The 22,245-nt window shown below is 48.2% G+C and overlaps 1 protein-coding gene across 1 annotated transcript in view; it reads right to left on the reverse strand.

Annotated features, from left to right (window-relative positions):
* ANKRD33B (ankyrin repeat domain 33B) overlaps nucleotides 1–22,245 on the reverse strand; it is an 81,491-nt gene that overhangs the window by 26,433 nt on the left and 32,813 nt on the right. The window contains exon 2 of the mRNA XM_040630545.1: nucleotides 7,835–7,964. Within this exon, the coding sequence (XP_040486479.1) occupies nucleotides 7,835–7,964 (130 nt within the window). The remainder of the gene's footprint in view (nucleotides 1–7,834; nucleotides 7,965–22,245) is intronic.

Here is a 22,245-nt window from a genome sequence, read left to right on the forward strand (position 1 = left end):
AACAAGTATTAATTGGGTTTTTTTTTTTTTACAAGTATTAATTGTTAACTCACTCAACATTTTATTGAATACCAGTCTTGGGTTAAGAATCTTATTTACTCCAGGGGCGCCTGGGTGGCACAGCGGTTAAGAGTCTGCCTTTGGCTCAGGGCGTGATCCTGGCGTTCTGGGATCGAGCCCCACATCAGGATCCTCTGCTGGGAGCCTGCTTCTTCCTCTCCCACTCCCCCTGCTTGTGTTCCCTCTCTCGCTGGCTCTCTCTCTCTGTCAAATAAATAAATAAAATTAAAAAAAAAAGAATCTTATTTACTCCTTTATTCAAGGGAAGCAAACAGACAATAAATCCGTGTTCCTCTAAAAATGGAAATATGTTACAGAATTCGAGTTGCCTAAAGATCTGACTGGTTTGACTCTGGGTACTTGAAATGTACTTTTCCAAACCAGGCCAGTAGAGGGAACCATTGACTTTGGAAATGTCACATCTGACCAAAGCGGCAGGAGTGAATAGATGCTCCTCAAGGGTGGAGGTAGGGAGGGGGAGATATGGATAGGGGAGCATGGGAGGGCGGTACAGTCAGACTTCCTCTTGGTCTGTGGGGCAGGGAGGTGTGAGACTGAACAGCAGGGTGAGGTGCTGCGGGGAGGGGCGTTGCAGTGGCCAGGGAGAAGGGCTCAGAAAACTGGAGTTTATAGGAAAAGGCAAGGCAATGCTAGGAAACCGCAGAGACTTGCCAAGCTCTAATTTCTTAATGAAAACACTAGAAACCAAGAAAAAGGAAAACACTTCAAAAAGCTAAAAAGAAAAATCAGAACCAAGTCAGACTAACATCATGATCGTGTGAGGTGGTCACAAAATTAATAAAAATGAAGAGGCATTTAGGGGCGCCTGGGTAGCTCAGCTGGTTAAGCCTCCAACTCCTGATTTCGGCTCAGGTCATGATCTCAAGGTGGTGAGACAGAGCCCCATGTCCAGCTCCTCACTCAGTGAGGGAGTCTGTTTGAGATTCTCACGCTCTCTCTCTTTCTCTCTCCCTCTGTCCCCCCACCCGTGTTCCCTAAACAAATAAATAAATGAATGAAATCTTTAAAAAAAAAAAAAAAAGAAAGAAAAAAAAAGACATTTATTCCTGGCTTCGGGCCAAGTGGTACATTCTCCTCTGAAGGGGGCCCTCCCTAATCTGGTTCATGAGCCAGGCCGTGCACGGGCGGCCTGAGGTGCACCCCCCTTCCCCCCCCAGCCTCACTGCCACTCTGTCCCCTGCAGCAAGCAGCATGCCTAATGCCAGGCTCCTCTCCATGCATTTCCTTCAGAACTGTAAAAATAAGTTCAAGGAATAACAACTTTCAAGGATACCCAACCAACCCTATCTTATCACCAGTTTAAAATTCCCTCCTTTGCTATTCCCTCACCTTGCCTCACTCCTGCCCTCCTGTCAAAGAGGAAGGACACATGGAGAAGTAAACACACCACTCCATCCCTGAGACTTACTCATTTCCTTGGTTATCTTACTTCATCTCTTACTTTAGTTGGGGGAGGTAGGACAGAAGTTGAAACTGCTGGCTAAACGACACCTAGGGATTACTTGAGGATTTATTTTCATACATTCTCTCCATTGTAAAGACCTAATGTAGAGTCGACTGAATGTCTATTATGCATTAAGTATCTGAAGAGGTTAGACTTTTTAGAGAACACCCGACAGGCAGAGCAAGGCATTTGTGCCCTAACGTATACTCACAAATGTTGAGTGAGTGCCGTAGAAAGCCAGGACCCCTAACTGGCGAAAGGTCAGTGCGTTTGCAATATTGAATAATATAAACATATGGTTGCTTTCAAGTTTTCCTTAACCACACAGATCCTGCCGGGGCCAGCGTTGACTAGACTAAGTCATTTGGGGTCATTCTATCACCCTTGCCAGAGATGTGTTTTGGCATGGGGCATGTGACACAGCCCTGGCAGTGAGATATAAACGAAACTCTGTTGGAGGCTTCTGGAAATGTTTTCCTGCCCTAGAGAACAGGACACACAGACAGGGATCTGCTCCTCCCTCCTGGAGCCTGGGCTACGGTCTTGGCATCATGAGGAAAAGGTCAGCAGCACTTCTGAGAAGCTGGCCCCTAGTCCTGGCATCATGGGGCCGCTCAATGAAGCAACCCCCTGACTGGAGCCTTCAGACACGTTGTTGCAGAAGAAGGCAGTTTCCTCACTGTCGAAGCCCTGTTTCGCTGGGTATTCAGTAAACTGCGCCCAGAAACATCATAACAGATCCTGGGCTCCAATGAGAATCAGGGAAACACAATCACAAACCGTCATTCAGGGATTGGCAAACACTAAAAATTGATCTTTTCCAGGGTTGGCAAGAATACCCTTGGGAACTTGGTGGAAAGTATAAATGGGTATGTTTTTTTCCTAAAGGCCCCTTGGCAGCAGCTACGACAACATGCATGTCCTTTGACAAAGCAACTGAGTTCTAAGAATCTCTCCATGTACTGCTTCCTCTTCCTTCCCTGCCCTTGCTTTCAGGCCCCAAGGCTGGCCTCGACACTCAGCGCCTGCCCATTCTCGGCCCTCGGGTCTCTGGTGTGGCTCAGTAGGGGCTGGGCAGAAGGAGAGATGGAGGTACTCACCCCTGCCTTCCGCCCCCCCCCCCCCCGCCTCTGGCCCCACAGGCTGCTGGCTTATGAGTGTCAGGTGAACTGAGGGGCAGCCCTCTGGCCTGGGTCACTCTCTCAGGGTCCCGCTCCTCACTCTGCCCCAGGCTCCACAGACAATCCTCTTACAATTCCTCACTTCAGCCCTCCGAGAACACCTGCCACTCAAAACACCCTCCTCGGAAATGCACCCCCAGACGCAAATGACTTCACGACAGCACTCTCTGGAACGGGCTCATTCAGAAACCCTGCGCGCACCCCCTCTAAACTGGGGAGGCTGGAGTCTGTGTGCTTTGGCTCACCGTGGTAGCCCTCGCACATGAAGTAATTGCTAAGTAAATATTTGTTTTCAAAGAGGATTTTGTACAGAATGCATGAGTCACAGTTCACTGAACTGCCCCACCATTACTGGACACAGGGGACGCAGCCACGAACACACAATCACACTCTGGAATGCGCTGCGGGAAGAACAAGGCAAGTCTCATATCCACAGGTGGATGTGAAGAAATCTCCTAGACCTATTAATTGAAAAAAAATTAAGGTCAAAATAATTAAGGTCAAAATAAAAAGCACAGGTACACACGTGTGTGTCTGAAAGGGAGAGAGGTCTGGGAGTGTCGGTGGCTGGACGGCAGACGATTTGCGAGATGGAGAACGTGGAAGAGTGGACCACGACCTTTTTGTTAAAAGAATATTTCTGCGGTGATTTTTCTTACTGTAAGCACATATCACTAGACATCTTTTAGGAATTAAGAAGGTGTCCAATAACTACAACTGGTTATGGAATTGGATGAAAATGGGACACGACCATCTCTCGGCTAAAAGCCCAAACAGCCTCCTTCCTCACACAGTAGGGAGAGGCTAGAACGGACCTTCAACTGCTCTCCTTCATTCTCGCTTTACTGAGGGCTCTGTGTCCACTGACATCTCCCGGGGCTGCGTGACTTCCCCAGCCTTGAATGCCCACTGAGAGCCGTCCCCAGCCTCCCCCCCTTGGTATGACAGATGACAGCCTTCGAGGCCGGGTTCTCAAAGCAGGATCCCCAGACCAGCAGCACGGGCTCCAGCTCGGCTGGGAACTTGCAGAGACGCACATTCTCAGGCCCCTCCCCAGACCTTTCCAATCTGAAACTCAGGGGGGCAGAGTTTGGCAATCCCTGTTTTAACCAAATCTGCATCAAAACACAGATTAGCCACCCCCCCACCGCACCCCCCACCCCCTGATGATGACAGGGCTCCAGGCTGAGAAGTGAGCCGTGCTCTAAGGTCATGGTGCTCACAGGGAGGGGGGCAGCCCTGGGAGGTCCTGTCACCACCGCCAGAAACAAATTAGGGAAAAAACACTTCCACAGGTTGAGGCAATTAAGACAAACAAGGAAATGCTTTACAATCAGATTTTTTTAGGGTGGCAAAAAACCCTTACCCCTCTCCACCCATCTCCCCCAAACAATTCCGTTCTACAGAAGGTCTGGGGTGGGTGTCCCAGGGGTCAGAGCCCAGGTGCAGGGAGTGGGCGCCAGGCAGAGAAGAGGGTAGGCCGCAGACACAGCTTGAGCAAATCAGTAAGCAAGCTAAGGATCTGGACCCCAGCAGAAAGAGAAAACTTAAAAACAAGAGCGGAGAACACATTATAATGACATACATATTTTTTCAAGAAGATGGAAGAGAACCCATGTACCCATCAAATTAACAATGGTTACCTTCAGACAGCAGAACTGGAGGGCCCTGGGGGCGAGGAGCTAAGTGATTTTCACCCTGAACTTGACTGGCTTTCTGTGTTTAACTCTAGCTGCTTGTGTGGTTTTCCTCGGAACATTGTGTATTATAGTTTATAATCAACTTAGGAGACCATCAGCAGTGCCAAGTAGAGGAAGCGCCCGGGACAGCCACCCTCCCGCACCACCCCGTCTGGGTCACAGCCCGGACACTTCCCCACGACACCCCAGAGGCCTTGTGGGGCCCAGAGAATGACATATGTGCCAGCCACGGCAATCCTAATGGTCTGACCACGCCACAGTCTCCCTTCCACTGCAGGAGACGCTCTGCCGGGGACCACCAGCTCAACTGAGGTCAGCATGGGGGGGCCATGAACATAGGAGTCTTGTCCCCTTCCCTGCTTCCCACGGGTGACCAAAGGAGCAGAGAGAAGACAGTCGCGCTGCCTGAAACCACAGAAGGCCTGCTGGCGGTGGAGATGGGGGGCAGATTGTAGGGGGGCTCAGGCAGGACATCTGATCTTGGGAAAGTTCAGTGGTGGCCCAAATGAGCAGGGCAGGGCCAGGAAAAAAAGGTGGGCTGAGGGGCCGCACTGAGACCCACCGATGCCATTTCCCGTCCCCAGCACACGAAGCCACACAGCGAGTCCCTGGCGCCCCCACTGCCGGCTCGTGCTGGGTATCAGAGCTGCCAGGTGAGGGTGGGGCTCACCGTCCGCTAACACAGTTTGTGGAATTTCTGTTACAGAAGCCCGAACACACTGGCCCCAGGGTGCTTGAGAAGAATAAAGTAAATGTAATCCGATGAATGGCACAGAAACAAATTAACGAGACAGTATGCAGAATTTGCCCAGATCTTAGAGTAAAAGGATAGGGGGAAAAATGAGAGAGAAAGTTGTGGCATGAGGACCAGGTGACTTACTCTATGTGTAAGAGGGACTGTCAGGAAGAGCGAACAAGACAAGGCAGACAGTGTCTCAAAGAAATTAACAGAGATTTCCTAAAAATATACCTAATGTAAGTCAAAACAAATGCAGAGAAAAGGATCTGAGATATATGATAGTTGGGGCAGGGTTGGGGGGTGTTTTCAATGTCAACGATGAGGTGGGAGATATATCCAAGTCTCAGCAATATCAAGGTCTCACAAAAGACACAAAAGCAGGCTGGACTCAGACTTTTCCCCTGAAACACTCAATTGAAGGGGAAAAAAAGGCATAGCACAAGTCCTTATTCCTATTATTTCAAATGGGCAAGAATTCAGAAGGCACCTCATGGGTATTAAACCACCGCCAATACCCTTAATACACAAAGAGTTCTCGCAAATCAATAAGGAAGGAAACCTCTTCTTACTGCATGCTTTCCTAGTGTTCATGTCCAGCCTATGCCGCGGGTCCCTCTCTCCAGCTACCCCCGAACCCTCCACTCCATGCTCCAGTGGACACTGGAGTTTGGAGCTCCCTACCCTCCACCTGCCATGGAGGCCTCTGACTTAGATGTGTCACAACTCAAAGACCTGAGCACCAAATGGAGCCAATGTTTCTCCACCTGTTACTGCACATATGCCCCCTGGCAGTTCGTCATCCCCTGCCCAGACGCCAGAAGCCACCCCGGAGGCCGCCTCTCCTCCACCACCCACATCACACCACCTCCTGCCAGGCAGATATTGCTCCCTCTTGCCTCGGAAACCGCTTCTGGGCCCATGAGGATTAGCCAGCCCCTGTCACCACACGCCCATCCTCATGGCACTCAAATGCATTCCCTCACGCTGCATCTAGACCCTTAATGATCCGGTCCCTGCCTCCTCGGGGGGCCACCTCTCATCTCTCCTAGTCACCTGCAACTGTCCCGCCACACCACCTGAGACAGCCAGGCTCCCTCTTCACCTCGTGCTCTTGGACGCCTCAGCTGCAACGGCCTCCCTCTGACTCCTTCGGTACTAGTTCACATCCCCCTCTTTCCCAACCCCCAAATTCACAACCCCTGTCCTCAATCAGCAGGCCAGGGGGGGTGTTCTAACCCACGGCCCCTAGCGCACCCTCCATCAGAGCTCCGTCAGAGGCCTACTGAGCTGGAGAATTACCGGAGGGCAAGCTGCCCTTCACTTGGGCATCCCCGGTTCCTGGGCCAGCGGGAGGCAATGAATGGGGAGCCTAGGATCACTGACTGCCTCCCGCTATCCTCTTCCACTCTTGCACCTGCCCACATCGTGGATCTCGGCTTTCGAAGCCTGGAGTGCCCCCATGGAGGCCAAGCTTTGTACCCTAAGACCTGCTAAGGAACATGTGTTTGCACAACCTGGCCCCTCTCTACGTTGGGGGAGTTCTCCACCTTATCCAGCTTGACTGAAGAGCAGCGTGTATGGGTGTGTACGGACTACTGCCCCTTACGTTACAGGGAATGAAGCTACCAGATGCTGGCTTTGTTGGGCTCCCTGGGCTCCCTGAATCAGAGTCACCCATGCTGGCTTTGACCCAGGAGCTCGTGTTGTACAATGGGACAGAGAGGTCTCTCTTTGATGGCGGAAGCAGATGTTCCCTTTCCAGAAGCACATGAGGTGTGGTTTGGGGCATTTTCTCCAGCTGTCCAGACTCCAATCCAATATGCAAGCAGCTCCCCAGGACATCGTGAGGTGTCCTACATGCTGTCAGTAAGCAAACGCCTCTCCTTCCCAGCTCAGCAGGAAGCAGCTTCTTTGCAGCTGAGAGTCTGACTGATCGAACAGATTAATCTTTCAAGCCAAGAATTTTCAAAGTGGTCAAGTGACAAACCCACTTAACACCACAGGGACAAACGATGTGTGGTCCGGAAGGGATGAGCACGTGGTTGTCTCCGAAAACGTCCAAGGATGATTCTAGAAGAGGATAGCCACAATGCGCTCGGCAGTGATGGCAGCCAAGTTCCACTTGTCGCAATGACCATCCTGGGCTGAAGGATGCTTACTGGGAGGTTCTCTCCCTAATGGTCCCGCCTCGTTACACTGATACCCTCTCAGCAAATAGCTCCTGGCATTTCTTTACATCTATGGGCAAGTGTAAGTTTCCTTGTAAATATGTCTACCGGGTCCAGTCACTATCACCAGCGAGGGTAGTGAGCTCACCAGCATCTCTCCGTTCCCCATCTCCAAGCACTGGGGGGGGGGGGGGNNNNCTAGGCGAAGGGATAACGAGGCTGGGTTTCTGCCGCAGCTTCACACTCAAAGTCCGGGCAGTATCAGAGCGAGATGCGCCCAACCGTGAGCTCTGCACAAATAAATTGCATCGTCCCCAAGGCACATGGAGAATGCGTCCGCGTCCTGATCAGCCTTTTCTTGTGCCTCGTAGCAGCAGAACAGATTTCTGATCAATTCCCGTCCTTATATTAATCTTACAAGCTGAGTTCATGTGCCAAGCCCCGCCCCGCACCCACCCCCCACCTCCCGGCAGCTGCTCCCCAGCCTCAGCTCTGGGAGGGAAGGCAAAGCCGGGTCTTACCTGCCTGTGCGGCTGTGATTAGGGCCGTGTTCCCCTCGCTGTCCTGCCAGTTGACATCAACGTGGGGGCACTCTGCTAAGACCACCACAGTATCCACAAAGCCGTGGTAGCAGGCGACAATAAGGCCAGTCTAGAAGTGAAGAGGGAAGCGGGTCAGAGGGGCAGAGCCCAAGCATCACCCCTGCAGACCCCGCGTGCACACACTGTCCCCCCGTGGTGGGGACACAGAGAACCCCGAGTCCCGATTCTGGCTGGCAGTTTAGAACAAACCAGACATTCATTCACTCTCGAATGTTCATTGAGTGCTGACCACGAGAGAGGCACGATGCCTGGGAAACGTCCTGGAACCAAGATCCCTGTCCTGTATTGTGTGCTTTCTAATGCGGGGACAAACAGCAAGTTAGAGACCTACCAGATGAGTGATGACAGAGTGTGTTAGAAAGGACACTAGGGTAAGAAAGGCTGTGAGTGCAGGGGGGACGTGGCTCATCTCCAATAGGGTGCTTGGGGTGGGCTCCCTGGGGAGGAGGCAGTGGACGAAGATGTGAAGGAGGGGGGGAAGAGCCAAGGGCCGTGGAGGGGGAGCACCCCTGAGAGGCCCGGGGGCCGGAGCCGCGAGAGCCAGAAGGAGGATATCAAGGGGCATCGGATCCCCAGAGGCCACAGCACAAAGGCTGAGACAGGCTGCGTTTTGAGCAATCAGTTATCAGGTGCCCTCATCAAGTCTAGCTGCTGGATGGAAACAGAGTCTAGGAGACCAGCCTGGATGCGGGGAGACCAGTCAGGAGGGGTGGTATCATAAAAAATAAATACTTGGTCTTTGTCCCCAGTTCCTGGCACCCAGCAATGAAAACCCTTAGAAATTACAGTTGTTTATACGTTAATGAATGATGCATATCGGGGGCAGGGTACTGGTGGCTTCAGGATGAAGACCAGTCTCTAGAAAGACCGACCACCATGCAAGTAAGAGGTTAGATCTTGCCACTTCTCTGCACCCCCCCCCCACCCCATCACCGGGGAGGGGAGCAGAGCTGGAGACTGAGTTCGATCACCAACAGCCAATGACGGAATGGTTAGAGCAAATCAGGCCTACTTAACAAAAGCTTCATAAACACCCCTAAACAATGGGGTTTGGGTGGCGTCAGGGTTGGTGACACACTGAAGTGTTAGGAGGGTGGTGCCCCCAGAAAGGGCAGGCAAGCTCCCCACCCTGTTCCCATACCTCACCCTGAGCACCCCTTCTATCTGGCTGTTCTTGACTTTTATCCTTTATAATAAACCAGTGACCGTCAGTAAAGCGCTTTCCTGAATTCTGTGAGTTATTCTAGCAAATTATCAAACATGAAGGGGGAGGTGTGGGAATCCCCAAATTTGTAGCCAGTTGGTCAGAAGGTGACCCCTGGGTTGAGACTTGTGGGATAGCTGTGGAGTCTGCCTAACCCTGGAGAGTTAGTGTCAGAATTATCTGAATCGCTGGAGACCCTGTTGGTGTCGGAGAATTGGAGAACTGGGATGGAAAAACCACGCGTATGTGATGTTGGAGAAACAGACATCGCAGGGACTCGTGCAGGTGCTGGGCCAGTGATGACAGCGGTCAGCCGTGAGCCAGGAAGCAAGCCCTCAGCAGACCCCGACCTTGCTCTCAGATTCCCAGGCTCCAGAACCATGAGAAACGAATTTCTGCTGTTTGATCAGCCATCCACTTTCTAGTATTTTGCTGTAGCCACTGAGCTGACTAAACACTTGGTGACAAAGGAAAATGATCTAAGGCTCCTTGCACACATGGATTCGGTGACACGCTAAAATTCAAGACGTGGCAATCCAGAGCTACGGATCACGTGACGCTGAGCACTGCCAGCCGCACGCACCACCGCACGGGGGACGCAAAACTTTCGTGTAGAGCAACTCCACAGTGACCCAGCTGTATGTGGGCCAGCTCTTTAACAAGAATGTCAGTTCTCGTGGAACAAGGTGAGGGCACGGGCAATCCCACCTGCTTATCTCAATAAGCTCCTGCTTGCTGTCCCAAAAGAAGACTGAGTCACAAATATTAGAATTTTTAGTTTTAGAGACGACCACAGATTTATTTTACTACTGACATCCCCTTGGCAGCATAAGGAACTCCATAATGTTGTGACTACAGTAAAGCCTATTTAATATGCCGCAGCTCGGGCCTTCTTTGAAGTCAGTCATTCCGTCCATAGAGTGAAATGGTTCACAAGAATTTAATTTAAAAGAGAAGAGAGCACGAGTGAGCCCAGGCTTTCAGTGTCTCTGATAACTAGAGTTCACTGCCACCAACATCTGCATTCTCCCACCCTACCTGTCCGCTCCCTGCTGCATAAGCGGTCCGGAAAACCTGTGATTCCACTTGGTATGCACGAAAATCTCATTTTGAAATTCTTTGCATGGAGGTTTATCTCAAGTGTCGGACAATTTCCTGACCTATAAATAAGGCTTGCTGAACACAGTGTAGCCTCTTCCTTTTTACAGAATGACACAAGAAATTTGTATTTATTACAGAAAAGAAATTCGAAAACAGGAAAGACAAAAAATCCAGACACACACAATCTCACAAACACACAGACACACACACACACGCACATTTCCTCTGCACCCAAATGGGATTACTTGCTATGTTTCAATGAGGACTATGACAGCGACGTCTTTTCGCATCAATCGAAACACCTGTGTGTCAACGTTTCCACCAGATGCGGAACATTCTACTCTATGAGGGCAGAATCATAGGTATTTAATGCATCCCCACTCTTGGATGTGGAGACTGATTCCTGTTTTTCCCTATTATGAGGAAAACCTGCAATGAAAATCTCTAGAACCATGGCTTCATGCATCTCATTCCTTACTGTCTCAGGAGACGTTCTTTGAAGTAGAATTTCTGGATTAAAGGAAAGAGATATTCTGAAAGCCTAGAACACATATTGAAAACCTGTCCTTCAAAAACATCCCAAACGGCACCCAGCTTTGCCAATCTGGCCATCCAGTCTTTACTTCAGGACTCCAGGTTAAAAGGAGGAATTTCCATCAGCGGATAAGAAACCAGTGTTCCCCAGCGCTCCTTAGCACCTGGCTCTTGGTCCTGCGCTCTCTCTACCGGGATCGTGCTCACCTCCATTCCTTGCTGCCACAACCACTGGGAGGGCCCGTTCTGGAACCACAGCCCCTTCTGACCACCTAAGATAAGACTTCCCAAAACGCACAGCACACCGCAGCTGATAGTAGCCTTGGAAACTGCAGCACAACCTTCAGTCGGAAATGAAGATGACCAGGGGAAAAAATAGCAACCTTAATTTGAGGGCTCAGGATAAAATGGTATTGGATACCTCTTGTCTCCCAACACAGACTGACTTACATTACTATTAAAAACAATAACTGTCAATCCCCACCCTCTGGGAGTCTGCGGCACCCTTGGACCATGGTCTCCCAAGACAAACCACAACAAAAGACTTGTCACAAAGGCAAATAAATAGTAACCACTTGCTAAACTGACAGAAGCCCACTTGCAGATGGTCCCTGCAGCCACATATAGGCTGTGTTGTTTTTTTAATTACAAGCAAAGTGACCATGAGAATAAAATAATATTATTCAGAAAAAATCAGTAAACTTCCTACAAGTGGAAGCCTCCATTTGGACATCAGCTAGAAATTCAAGTCCCTCAAAACACAAGCTTAATTTCTAAGTCTACACGCCATAGAAATGTTGGCGTAACAACAACAAAATGAGTTGAGATCTTTCTGCTTAAAAACTGTAAGGGTTTGCACAACAAAAAACAAAAATATACAAATCAGAACCCCATTCCTCGCAGGAAGAAAGGAGGATCTAACACCAGGATTTAGTAACATCATTTATTATAGTGACAGATGAAAGAGGTGCAGGCAGGAGGAAGAAAGGTCATCAACACACACACACACACACACACACACACACACACACACGCACACGCACACACGCACACACACACGCAGAAAATGCAGAGGAAAAGGTGTGGGAATAGAGTGTACACGATGGTTAATCTTAGGTATCATAATTTTATGTTGTACCCAGATATTTGGTCAAACATTATTCTAGATGTTTCTGTGAAGGTTTTTTTGTGTTTTTTTTTGGACAGGACTAACATTTAAATCAGTACACTAAGTAAAGCAGATTGCTCTCCATGCTGTAGGTGGGCCTCCTTCCACCAGTTGAAGGCCTGAATAGAACAAACACAGACCTCCCCTACGCAAGAAGGAATTCTGCCAGGGGACCATCTTTGGACTTGAACGACAACTCTTCCCTGGGTCTCTAGCCTGCCAGCCCACCCTGCTGATTTTGGATTTCCCAAGCCCCCGCAATTGTGTGAACCAATTCCTTAACAGAAAAAATGTGTGTGTGTGTGTGTGTGTGTGTGTGTGTGTTTTTATCCGCCTAAACAGTTACATGTAGTTGTTATATAGTTACGTATAGCTAGACAAATATATACCTATATGTTTGTGTGTATCTAGCTAAATATAGATAGAGATACACAGACATAGATAGACATAGACGTAGATATACAGATACCTACAGAGACACAGACTCTATCGGTCTGTCTCTCTGGAGACTCCTGATTAAGACAAGGTCGGTGGGAAAGGGCACTTTGAAGGAACTGCTTTTTACTCTGTTTCTGTACAGTTCACGTCCTTCAAAACAAAGTATTTGTGAGGCACTTACATGATTTTAATTCACAATGAAAAACAAGTACAAGTAATGATGTTTACGTCCATAACGCTCTCATTAGGAAATACAGTTTTATAACAACCACTGTAAACAGTGGAGAAAAGAACCATCCGTGAGGAGGGTGGAGGGGTAGCGGGCAGAAGATACCAGGAGCTGACAAACAGCCAAGCAAATAGACCGGGACACCAAGAAGCACATACGAACCCAGCGGCCGTATGGTACAAAAATAGGTATAGTCATTATCCTGATCATCCAGAAGAAAAAAGATATTACCTATGTTCTAATGTGAGGGGAAAAAATCCATCGTTCATAGTATAATTTTTTAAAGCTGGGTATCAAGAGACGAAACTTGAGTTACTCGAAAATCCTTTTCAATGCTACACGTTTCTCCGTTCTCCATAATGGTACCACCAGCAGGAAGCAGGAAACGTTCATGCGGCTTTGTGAAAGAGCTTAAGAACCTCGGTCCTCTAAAATAGATGTTATCTCTAAAAGACGCCATGAGTTTCTGCTAGCATGGATGGGTGTGATCTGTTGGGTCAGGTGTGTCTGGCATAGTTTCAATAATCTTATTTATGATGAATAAGCACCATGATGAGAAAGTAAATCCCAGGGCGGGAATCTGATCTACGCCGGTCACTGCTGAGCCGCCAGCTCTAAGAACAATGCTGAGCTGTGATATATTTATAGAACAAATAAATGAATACTAGGATTTTTAATAAACAGTTTCTTCCCAGATGGTCAATGCATTTGACCTTTGCACCACCATATTTTGATGGCAAGGGTGTGGCCAGCACCATCTGGCCAGCAGGCGATGTCCACCATCAGCCTTCCACCACCCCCAGCTTGGCCTGGACGCTTACCGACATGGCTCCCGCCCATTTGGAAGGCAAAAAAAGCCAGCAACCCCGCTCACATTAAGATTGCCTGAGCTTGCAGGCTTTAAATAATTCTCACCAAACTATCACTTTGTAAAATGTTGTTTTCGTGTTATACACCTCGTAAAACATTTGCAGCTTCTGTGAGGAGACATTTTAGTCTGAGAAATGCTTCTGGTCCCCTGAGACATGCTCACAACTGGGATGGCTGATGAGGTCAAGGGAGAAGCGGGAGAATGGTGAATGGTCAGGAAAACCCTTCATCTTAGGAGAAGAGTTGTTTGCAAGCCTGGAAGTCTGTCGGACAGACGTCATAAAACACATTCTAGGCTAGCCTTCTAGAATGAAAATCTCAGCAAAGTTTTCCTTTGTTAACTTTTAAGCTGATGTGAACTAAAATCAGGGAGGGGCCTAAGAAAAGAATATTCCAATGGAGGGTGGAGGTGGGAACCCAGGATAAAAATAACCCAACCACTGGCTGCAGCTAAGACAATGGGTGAGAAGGGTGAGGTCCCTGCGAGGGGTGGGCTCCTGGCTCAGCCTCACACAGTGGAGCAGGCGCTCAGACCCGCGCAAACAAGACCGACTCAGATTTTCCACTCTGACTGTCTTCTGAAAACACCTCCTTACCATCTAATTAAGCTATTCTCCCAATGAGATTCCCAAGGAAAGGGTACTATTCTACAAAAGTCTTCCCCTAACACTAGTTCATTATTTCAACACAGTACAGGGAAAAGGTGAGTAATGAAGCGCCAAGGCCAGCTCCACGGGCAGGAATGCTTTCCATGGGCCTAACAGGGACAGCGTAGGAGAGGTTGTACACCTGCAAGGTACGGAATCCTCAGCGTGCACGGTCTTGTTGAGAAGCCCGACTGAGCATGTCAAATAGCACCGCTCCTCTTCAATTCTTCATTAAATTAAACTAAGAAATAGCTGTTGCTCCAGGCAAACCCTTCCCTACTGTCTTAGGGGAGTTGAATGAACTCAACCACAAAGCCCAGGCAGCAAACTTCCTCTCTGAAGTGTCTCCCTAAGAACTCACGGTAGAGTGCGATTTCTATGATACATTTGCTTTCTTTTAAAGACACACACTTAATAGACTTCCTAGGTGTGATTATTTTTTTAAGTGTCTTCATCCGAATTACTTCCTGTGATGTGTTATCAGAAGTTTGGAGGGTAAAGACATGTCCAGGTCTGGTGCACAGGGGGTGGGGGCGACCACCTGGCCAGCAGGCAGGTCCCAAGGGCACCCCCCACAGCAGGGCGTGGCCCCAGGCCCTCTCACAAGCCAGCTCATAGGAACGAGTCCCATGGAACATTCCATGGACAGCTCGCGCAACACACTTACTGAGGGCCCGCTTGGGCCAAGCACAGCTCAATGCTGGGGGACGCAAGGGAACCAGAGAGAAACCGGCACAGCCCCTGGCAATCTGCTGGTGCTCGAGCAACCCCGGCTCCGGCCGCTCTCTCTGGGGGTACGCACGAGCGGTCCCTGTAACCAAATACCAAATCTTGAGAAAAGGAAAACAGAAAGTAAGTAATGTAACAAACACCCCCGTCACAGTGACTACATTAACAAAGGCTAATACTCTGTCACAACTGCTTCACTCTGCTGGAAGAGATCAATATTCCAAAAAGAGCTGACATCCCTCTTGGGGTATCCTTCCTCCCCCGAGGCAACCAGTTATGTGCTGACAGGTACCCTGACTTAGCTTTTGAATTTTTTTTTTTTTTTTTTTACCTATTCCATGTATCCATAAACAATACGTTAAATACAGAGTGTTAGTTTGTATTTAAGTATTTACGAACAGTAGTATGTCTGCGCACCTGTGAGCCCGCAACCTGACTTACTCAGCGCTGGGTGTGAGATAAACCCAGGTATCAGGCAAGCACATCATCTCCACATACGGGCCCCTCGCTAGCCACTTATACCCCCAAACTATGGGAGACATTTAATTCAAACGGGTTCCAAAGTCCCACCAGTGTAAATACAGAGCGCTGAGTGGGACCTTGGTCTGGATCTCCCGAAGCACCTGAGCCAGCGCTACCTGGAAATCAGCATCTGAAAGTCAGGGTTTCTCATCCGCGGCACCGTTTATGTTCGGGGCCCCATGGCTCTATCCTGAGAGGCGATCCCACATATTGCAGGATGTTTAACTGCATCCCTGGCCGCTACTCACTTCACACCAGTACCATCCATTATCCCCAACTACCGGCAACCAAAAATGTCTCCAGACATTGCCCAATGTCCCCCCCCAGGGGGAGGGGCAAAATCGCCCCCAGCTGAGACCCACCTATAGAAGGGAATTAGATGGGGGTGGAATCTGCCAGAAAGCTCTCTGAAGTGGTTGCAATTTCTTACGGGCCACCACTGGTGCACACGAGTTACACCTTCTTCCACCAATATTCCACCCGTGTCCAACACTGTGAGTAATCCCGCTTTTCTTGTTCACCAGCTCGATGGGAAGTCCTTCTTACTGTCTTCAGCTTGCTTTCCCCATGGCCACTCAGATAGAAGATCTCCACACGTTCCAGTGAATGACTGATTTACACCCTTTGCCCATTTCCTGCTGGCTTCTCTTCCTTATTGATCAGTCTGAGTTCTTTACATGTTCGAAGTCAGCTCTATCCAACAGAAATGTAACAGGAGCCATAGATAATAAGCCACATACTTCATTTTAAGTGTTCTGGTGGCCACATTAAGAAAAGCAAAAAGAATCAGGTGAAATTCATTTTAATGGTGCATTTTATTTAACCCAACATATCCCAAATATGATTATAACATCTAATCAGCATTAAAAAATTTAATGAGATATGAATGCGGCAGCAATGCTGGGAGGGTGCCCTGAGTCGTGCTGAAACCTCCCCCCATGAGGTTTTGCTACATCTCCTGGAAAGGGGCAAAGGAAGTTGCCGTTGAGAGTTGTTGATTCAGTAATGTGAAGCTATAAATAATAAGATGAACTCACTGAGAGTCTTAGCAGAAAAACAAGTCGTTGGAAGCTCACCATCTAGGGTGTTTTGCTGTCCCAAGTAACCCTTAGCATTCCCCAAAAAAGTCCTGATCGACATCCTTCTTCCGCCTCTCCTGTCTTCCACATGCATAGGACACACACTTCCCACATGTGGGTGACAGTCCACGAGGGAGCTGGTTGGGTACACAACAGAACTTAAAAAAAAAAAAAAAAAAAAAAAAAAAAAAAAACAATGTTGGGGGGGCCTAGGTGGCTCAGTCAGTTAAGCGTCCGACTCCTGGTTTGGGTTCAGGTCATGATCTCAGGGTTGTGGGATCGAGCCCCGTGCTGGGCTCTGCACTGGGCATGTAGCCTGCTTAAGATTCTCTCCCTCCCTCTCCCTACCCCCACACTCTAAACAAAACAAAACAAAACACGAGGGCAATCCAGTTGTAGGTGTCACTAGAGCCGCCCCCACACTTGCCAGAACTGCTTGGGTAGAAGAGCATTTAGCCACAGTTCTCGAAGTGCACCGTGACTGATCTGCTATGGGTAACAAGGGAAAGGGCATTTGTCACTTCCAGAGAGAAGTTTTAGGAGATGGTGCGTGGTGTCCCTTTTTTCTGCGTTGACTATCCTTGAAACTCAGAGATGTAAAGTCTCTCAGCCTGGGTCTGGGTGAGGGCTTGGAGAGCAGAGCCCCACCCATACCTCCAGCCAACCCACAAGAACATGAATGAGCAAGAGGCGAATCTTGGGGGTTTTCCTCATCACAGCAAACGCACCATATGCAGACATAACCTACAAACACATACACGTGGAGCAGGGACAGCAGTGTATTCTTCTGCACGTGTCGATCGTTTTCCTACTAATTCTTTTCCTTGGGAAAAACTGCCTTTTAAGATGATGTCCTTGCTACTTGATTGGGCATACAATGTACTTTCACTTGTAACAGGATGGAGAAAGAGTTTCTGATGCTATTTTTCTTTCTTAGCTTGCAACATCAAAACTGGAGAACTCTGTCCTGCCACATATTCCAAACACGCTGACACCAGTCCTCCAGCCTGGTAACCACTGCTCCTTGCGGTACCATCAAGGGTCCCTGATCGCCTGAGCACGCTGCCACCCATGGCTTCCAACCTCAAACATGGCCGCACCAAGTCCCCATGGGGGTGCTCAGCCAGTGCCAACCTTCACCGCTAGCCCTGACTCAGTCCTCCATGCCTCCAAGCCTTTGCCCCTGGAGGGCCCTCCACCTGGAGCGCGTTCCTCACCCTCCCGGCCGCATCCCCGAGTCTCCAGGCACACACCTGGTCCTCCTGAACGTCAGGGGCCGGCCCCTCTATGCCCATCTGCTGGTGTTCTCACTGCACTGGGAGCGTTCCTCGAGGGAAGGTTGGCTCCACGTGGAGAAGCACCACCTCTTTCTGACTCTGTTTCCCCAGCACCTGGCATCTACAAGACACTCAATAAGTATCTGCTGAGTGAATGAAATGCCCCTGACGTGTTTCAGTATATCCCAGCTCACACGGTGCTCAGCTTACCCTCTCAACGGAGGCGCGGACACATGGCGACGAGCTTCGAGCCTTTTATGTCACTGACACATTCAAGCAAGGAAATTACTTGGGGTCCCAGGGAACCTCCAAGAACACAGGTGCCTTACGTGTGTTAAATATCACGCCAGGCTGGTGCCGCCAGACCTGGGCCTGAGTAACACAGGTGTGAAAGCAACAACCACATGCAAAGAAATCCAGAGCAGGCTCGAGAACTCCCCCATGAGGAATTCACTTCAAGGACATCAACAGTATGTCAAGAGAGCTGCATAAAGAGCTGTAACTGCAAAGGCCTGAAAACAACCCAAATCCGCATCAAGGGATGGTGGCCTAATTAAACACAGGCTGTGGGACACTCTGTCGCCCCCAACAGGTCGGAATGCAGGTGCTGATGGGGAAAGATCTTCAGAGGATGGTATTAGTAAAACCACCAGAACCACAGGTCAGAACAGAGCATGGGACATAACCTCTTTTGGGGTGGACTGTTCAAATGTGTGCACGGCTCCTGGAAGGTCTATATTCATCAATAATCTTTCATTTATCTGAAAGGAGATGTAAGAAATCTAGCGGGACACCTGGGTGGCTCAGTCAGTTAAGCGTCTGTGTTCAGCTCAGGTCATAAGCTTGTGATCCTGGGATCGAGCCCCACGTCAGGCTCCCTGCTCAGCCAGGAATCTGCTTCTCCCTCTGCCTCAGGCTGCCGCTCCCCCCACTGGTGCTCTCTCGCTCTCTCTCAAAATAAATAAATAAAATCTTTTTTAAAAAAGAAAGAAAGAAATCTAACTAGCCACCTTGAAGACACATATCATAAGAGAGGGGACTTAGGTTTTATTAAATATTTTAGAATTGTTTTGAAGTCCTTTCAAGGTGTACAAATTTTTTAAGTATACAAATAAAATTATTCTGGCAAAGGGGTTAAAGGTCATATTTATATTTTTATTCATGTGTTCTTGCATCAAATAAAGAGATGCCTAATAAGTTGTTTTAAATAAAAACAAACATTACTATGGAGAAAATGGAGAAAATATATCAAGAAAATTCTTTTGGAGGCAGGGCTCACCTAGCGGCCTTTGGATTAAGAATAGACAAATTCAAAGTTGTGATTCAAAACAATTTCCCTTTAGACCAAATTTTGCAAACAACATGAATTTTATTATCACTGCAAACCTCTTGTTTGGATTTATAATTTTAGAATGTTAGTCGTTTTAGGAAGTGACTTCATTCAACTATGGTGTCTCTTTAAATCCAGTATATATTACATGCAGTATACATCATTTATTATATACATATCAGGCTTGTCTTACTTTCCCAATAACGCCAATGGTTTTCCCACAGTCATTTTACCATCAGTGAGAGAAAACCAGGCCTGGTCACCAGGAGAGGCCCTCCAGGCACTGACCGTCAATTGTCAGGACATGTTCCTCCCACCATCTATCCCGAATTTTTACGACAGACACACAAAGCTCAACAGAGAACTTTAAAGAGAGAGAACTAGAAAAGCAAAATATTGTAGAAAACAGACTGGCACAGAAACCACCCTGCCAGTGAGAAAGGGCTGGCTGAGGGGACGCTACAAGCCCACCGGCCAAATCCAAAGCCAGCCCCCCTCAGGCCCGCAGACCACAGCCCAGCCGAGGCCCAGCAGCTACCCCATGCAAGACCCTGGGTCAGAGCTGCCCAGCCAGGCTGCTCCTGAATCCAGAAGCTGGGAGAGGATATGAATGCTCATTGTTCTTCTGGTCACTATGTTCTGAGATGATGTTATGTGGCATTAGAGAAACACCAGTAGGTTGTAAGAGGAGAATACTGACACACACGGTCGTAATCTTCTGCACCCCACACATCAGCAACTTAGTTTCCGTCTTAAGAACTGGATTCTTGGACTAACGCTGAATATATGTTTATACAGAGAAATACATAATTAAATAAAGTGTACTATGATTTCATTAATAACCAGCCATTGAAATCTACTAAATATTATGCTAGGTACAAGGAGATATAATTAATGTCACAAAGCAGCTAAGAAAATTTCCCCTCTGGGCTTAAATCAGAACTCACTATATTCTTCAGAAGACATGAGTACAATACTATTTTTTCCTTTATTCAAAAATGTTCTCCTTTTGAAATTAGAAAAAAAAAAAGAAAAGGGGGTTAAAGAACATTTTTCTGGGAGGCCTGGGTGGCTCAGTTGGTTAAGCATCTGCCTTCAGCTCAAGTTCATGATCCCAGGGTGCTGGGATCAAGTCCTGCATCCCACATCAGGCTCCTTGCTCAGCAGGGAGCCTGTTTTTCCCTCTGCCTGCCACTCCCCCGTTTGTGCTCTCTCTCTCTGATAAATAAATAAACAAAATCATTTAAAAAAAGAATATTGGGGCGCCTGGGTGGCTCAGTTGTTAAGCGTCTGCCTTCGGCTCAGGGCGTGATCCCGGAGTCCTGGGATCAAGCCCCGCATCGGGCTCCTCTGCTGGGAGCCTGCTTCTTCCTCTCCCCCTCCCCCTGCTTGTGTTCCCTCTCTTGCTGGCTGTCTCTCTGTCAAATAAATAAATAAAATCTTAAAAAAAAAAAGAATATTTTTCTATTATATAATCTTACACATTATCAAGCATCGGTAAAAATGAGGTATATGAAGAATTTTAGTCATGAAGAAAAGGCTTAAATCATAATATAAAACGAAAAAATATATACTTTAATAAATAGGTTTAAAAATTATGAACAATGCATAAAAAAATAAAAAGAAATGCACCAAAATTTCAGTAGTGATTGATTCTAGATGATGACATCATAGGTGGCTTCTTTTTCTTTATACTTTTCTGTAACAAAAAGTCCCATTTTTCCTACAATGAATCCTTCTATTTAATCATCAGAAAAGTAAAAGTTTTTAAGGAAGAAAAAATTCTGATAAAACTTCCCGGTGTCCTGCTTGTTTATCTTCTAAGCAAGTTCGTAGATTGGGAAGAACCAGTACAAAAAAAAGAGAAAGCTGGGGCTTACCCTTTTCTGGGAAGAGCTGAAAAGGGTAGAAATAGATTTACAATCAAGCAAGCAATCCATAAATGAAAAACGAATTGGCCCTTTCAGGACCTGGGGGTTACCCTTAGCTTCATTTTCTGCAAAAACGACCCATAAGTTTCAAGACAGGAATCCAAATTGTCCACGACGTTGGCCTCAAAGAACTGAAACCCTCACTGGAGATTCAGCCTGTCACGCCAAAGCTCTGTCCAGCTGGTCTGCTGGAGGGTCTCTACTCATGATAAATCAACTCGACACGGATTTTTTTTTAAAGCGATGTTTTCACAAATACAGAGCCTGTAATCCACAGACACTGGTTTTGGGTCACACAGAGTGTGGTGTAACACAGTACAGTCCAAACCAATCAATGCAGAATAAACAACTTGACTAATTATTCCCCCAAACCACCTACTAACTGTGTTCTGATTGGTTCCCATTCAACTGTAGCCACTCAGAGTGGGGTCCCCAGACCAGCAGCAGCCCCTGAGAGCTTGTCAGGATTCCAGAACACTGCCCCCCCCCCACCTATCCAGACCTAGTGAATGAGAGGGTGAACGTCTCAAGCCCCCAGCTGGTCTATGGCAGCAGGGTGCGGCTCTCGGATGGACACGATGATGGAGCCCAAGGTGTGAGACCTCAGTCACCCCCTTCTGGGATGCCAGAAATACAGCTCAGCTGGTTTTTTTCCATTAAGTTTTATTTTTATTGACTTTATTTTATTTTCATTTCATTTTGATTTCCTGTTTTTATTTGATTTTGATCGATTTGATTTTGATTTTGATTCTGACTTTACCTGACTGTCCCTAGTCCTGGCCCAGGTCCCTCTGGCACCCCCTCAAAATCCCACCTCATTGGTCCTGTCTGCCACCTGCTCCTTGGTCCCTCACCCTGACTCATTCCTGGTAGGGCTGGGATGCAGGGGTCACAGAGAGAAGGTGAGATGGCCAGGATTTTATGGTTTGTATTTGCCTTATAGATGGGGGAGTAGGAGCCCCAGGATAGCGCCATAAAACCAACCCAGTGGGAGGCGGGCTCCCAGGGAAGGCAGGTCACACTGAATGAAGGCTCTTTGGTCAACCCGTGAATATTTGGTCACCACGGGACAAGCTGGTACTGACGAACTACGTATGCCTGGCTGGCTGTTACGAAGGCAAAGGTGAACTGTGAAATCAGACAGTCCTTCCCCTGGGGAAAGTCAGTCTGGGGAAGCAGACAGGGAAGTAAACAACAGCAATGAGGCCTGCCCAGAGGACCAGGGGAGGGCAAGGAACCGGAAATGGGTGGGGAGAGGAGGCTGGCAGCCA

This window comes from Ursus maritimus, unplaced genomic scaffold, assembly GCF_017311325.1.
Source record: "Ursus maritimus isolate PB19 unplaced genomic scaffold, ASM1731132v1 scaffold_15, whole genome shotgun sequence".
NCBI classification, from domain to species: Eukaryota; Metazoa; Chordata; class Mammalia; order Carnivora; family Ursidae; genus Ursus; species Ursus maritimus.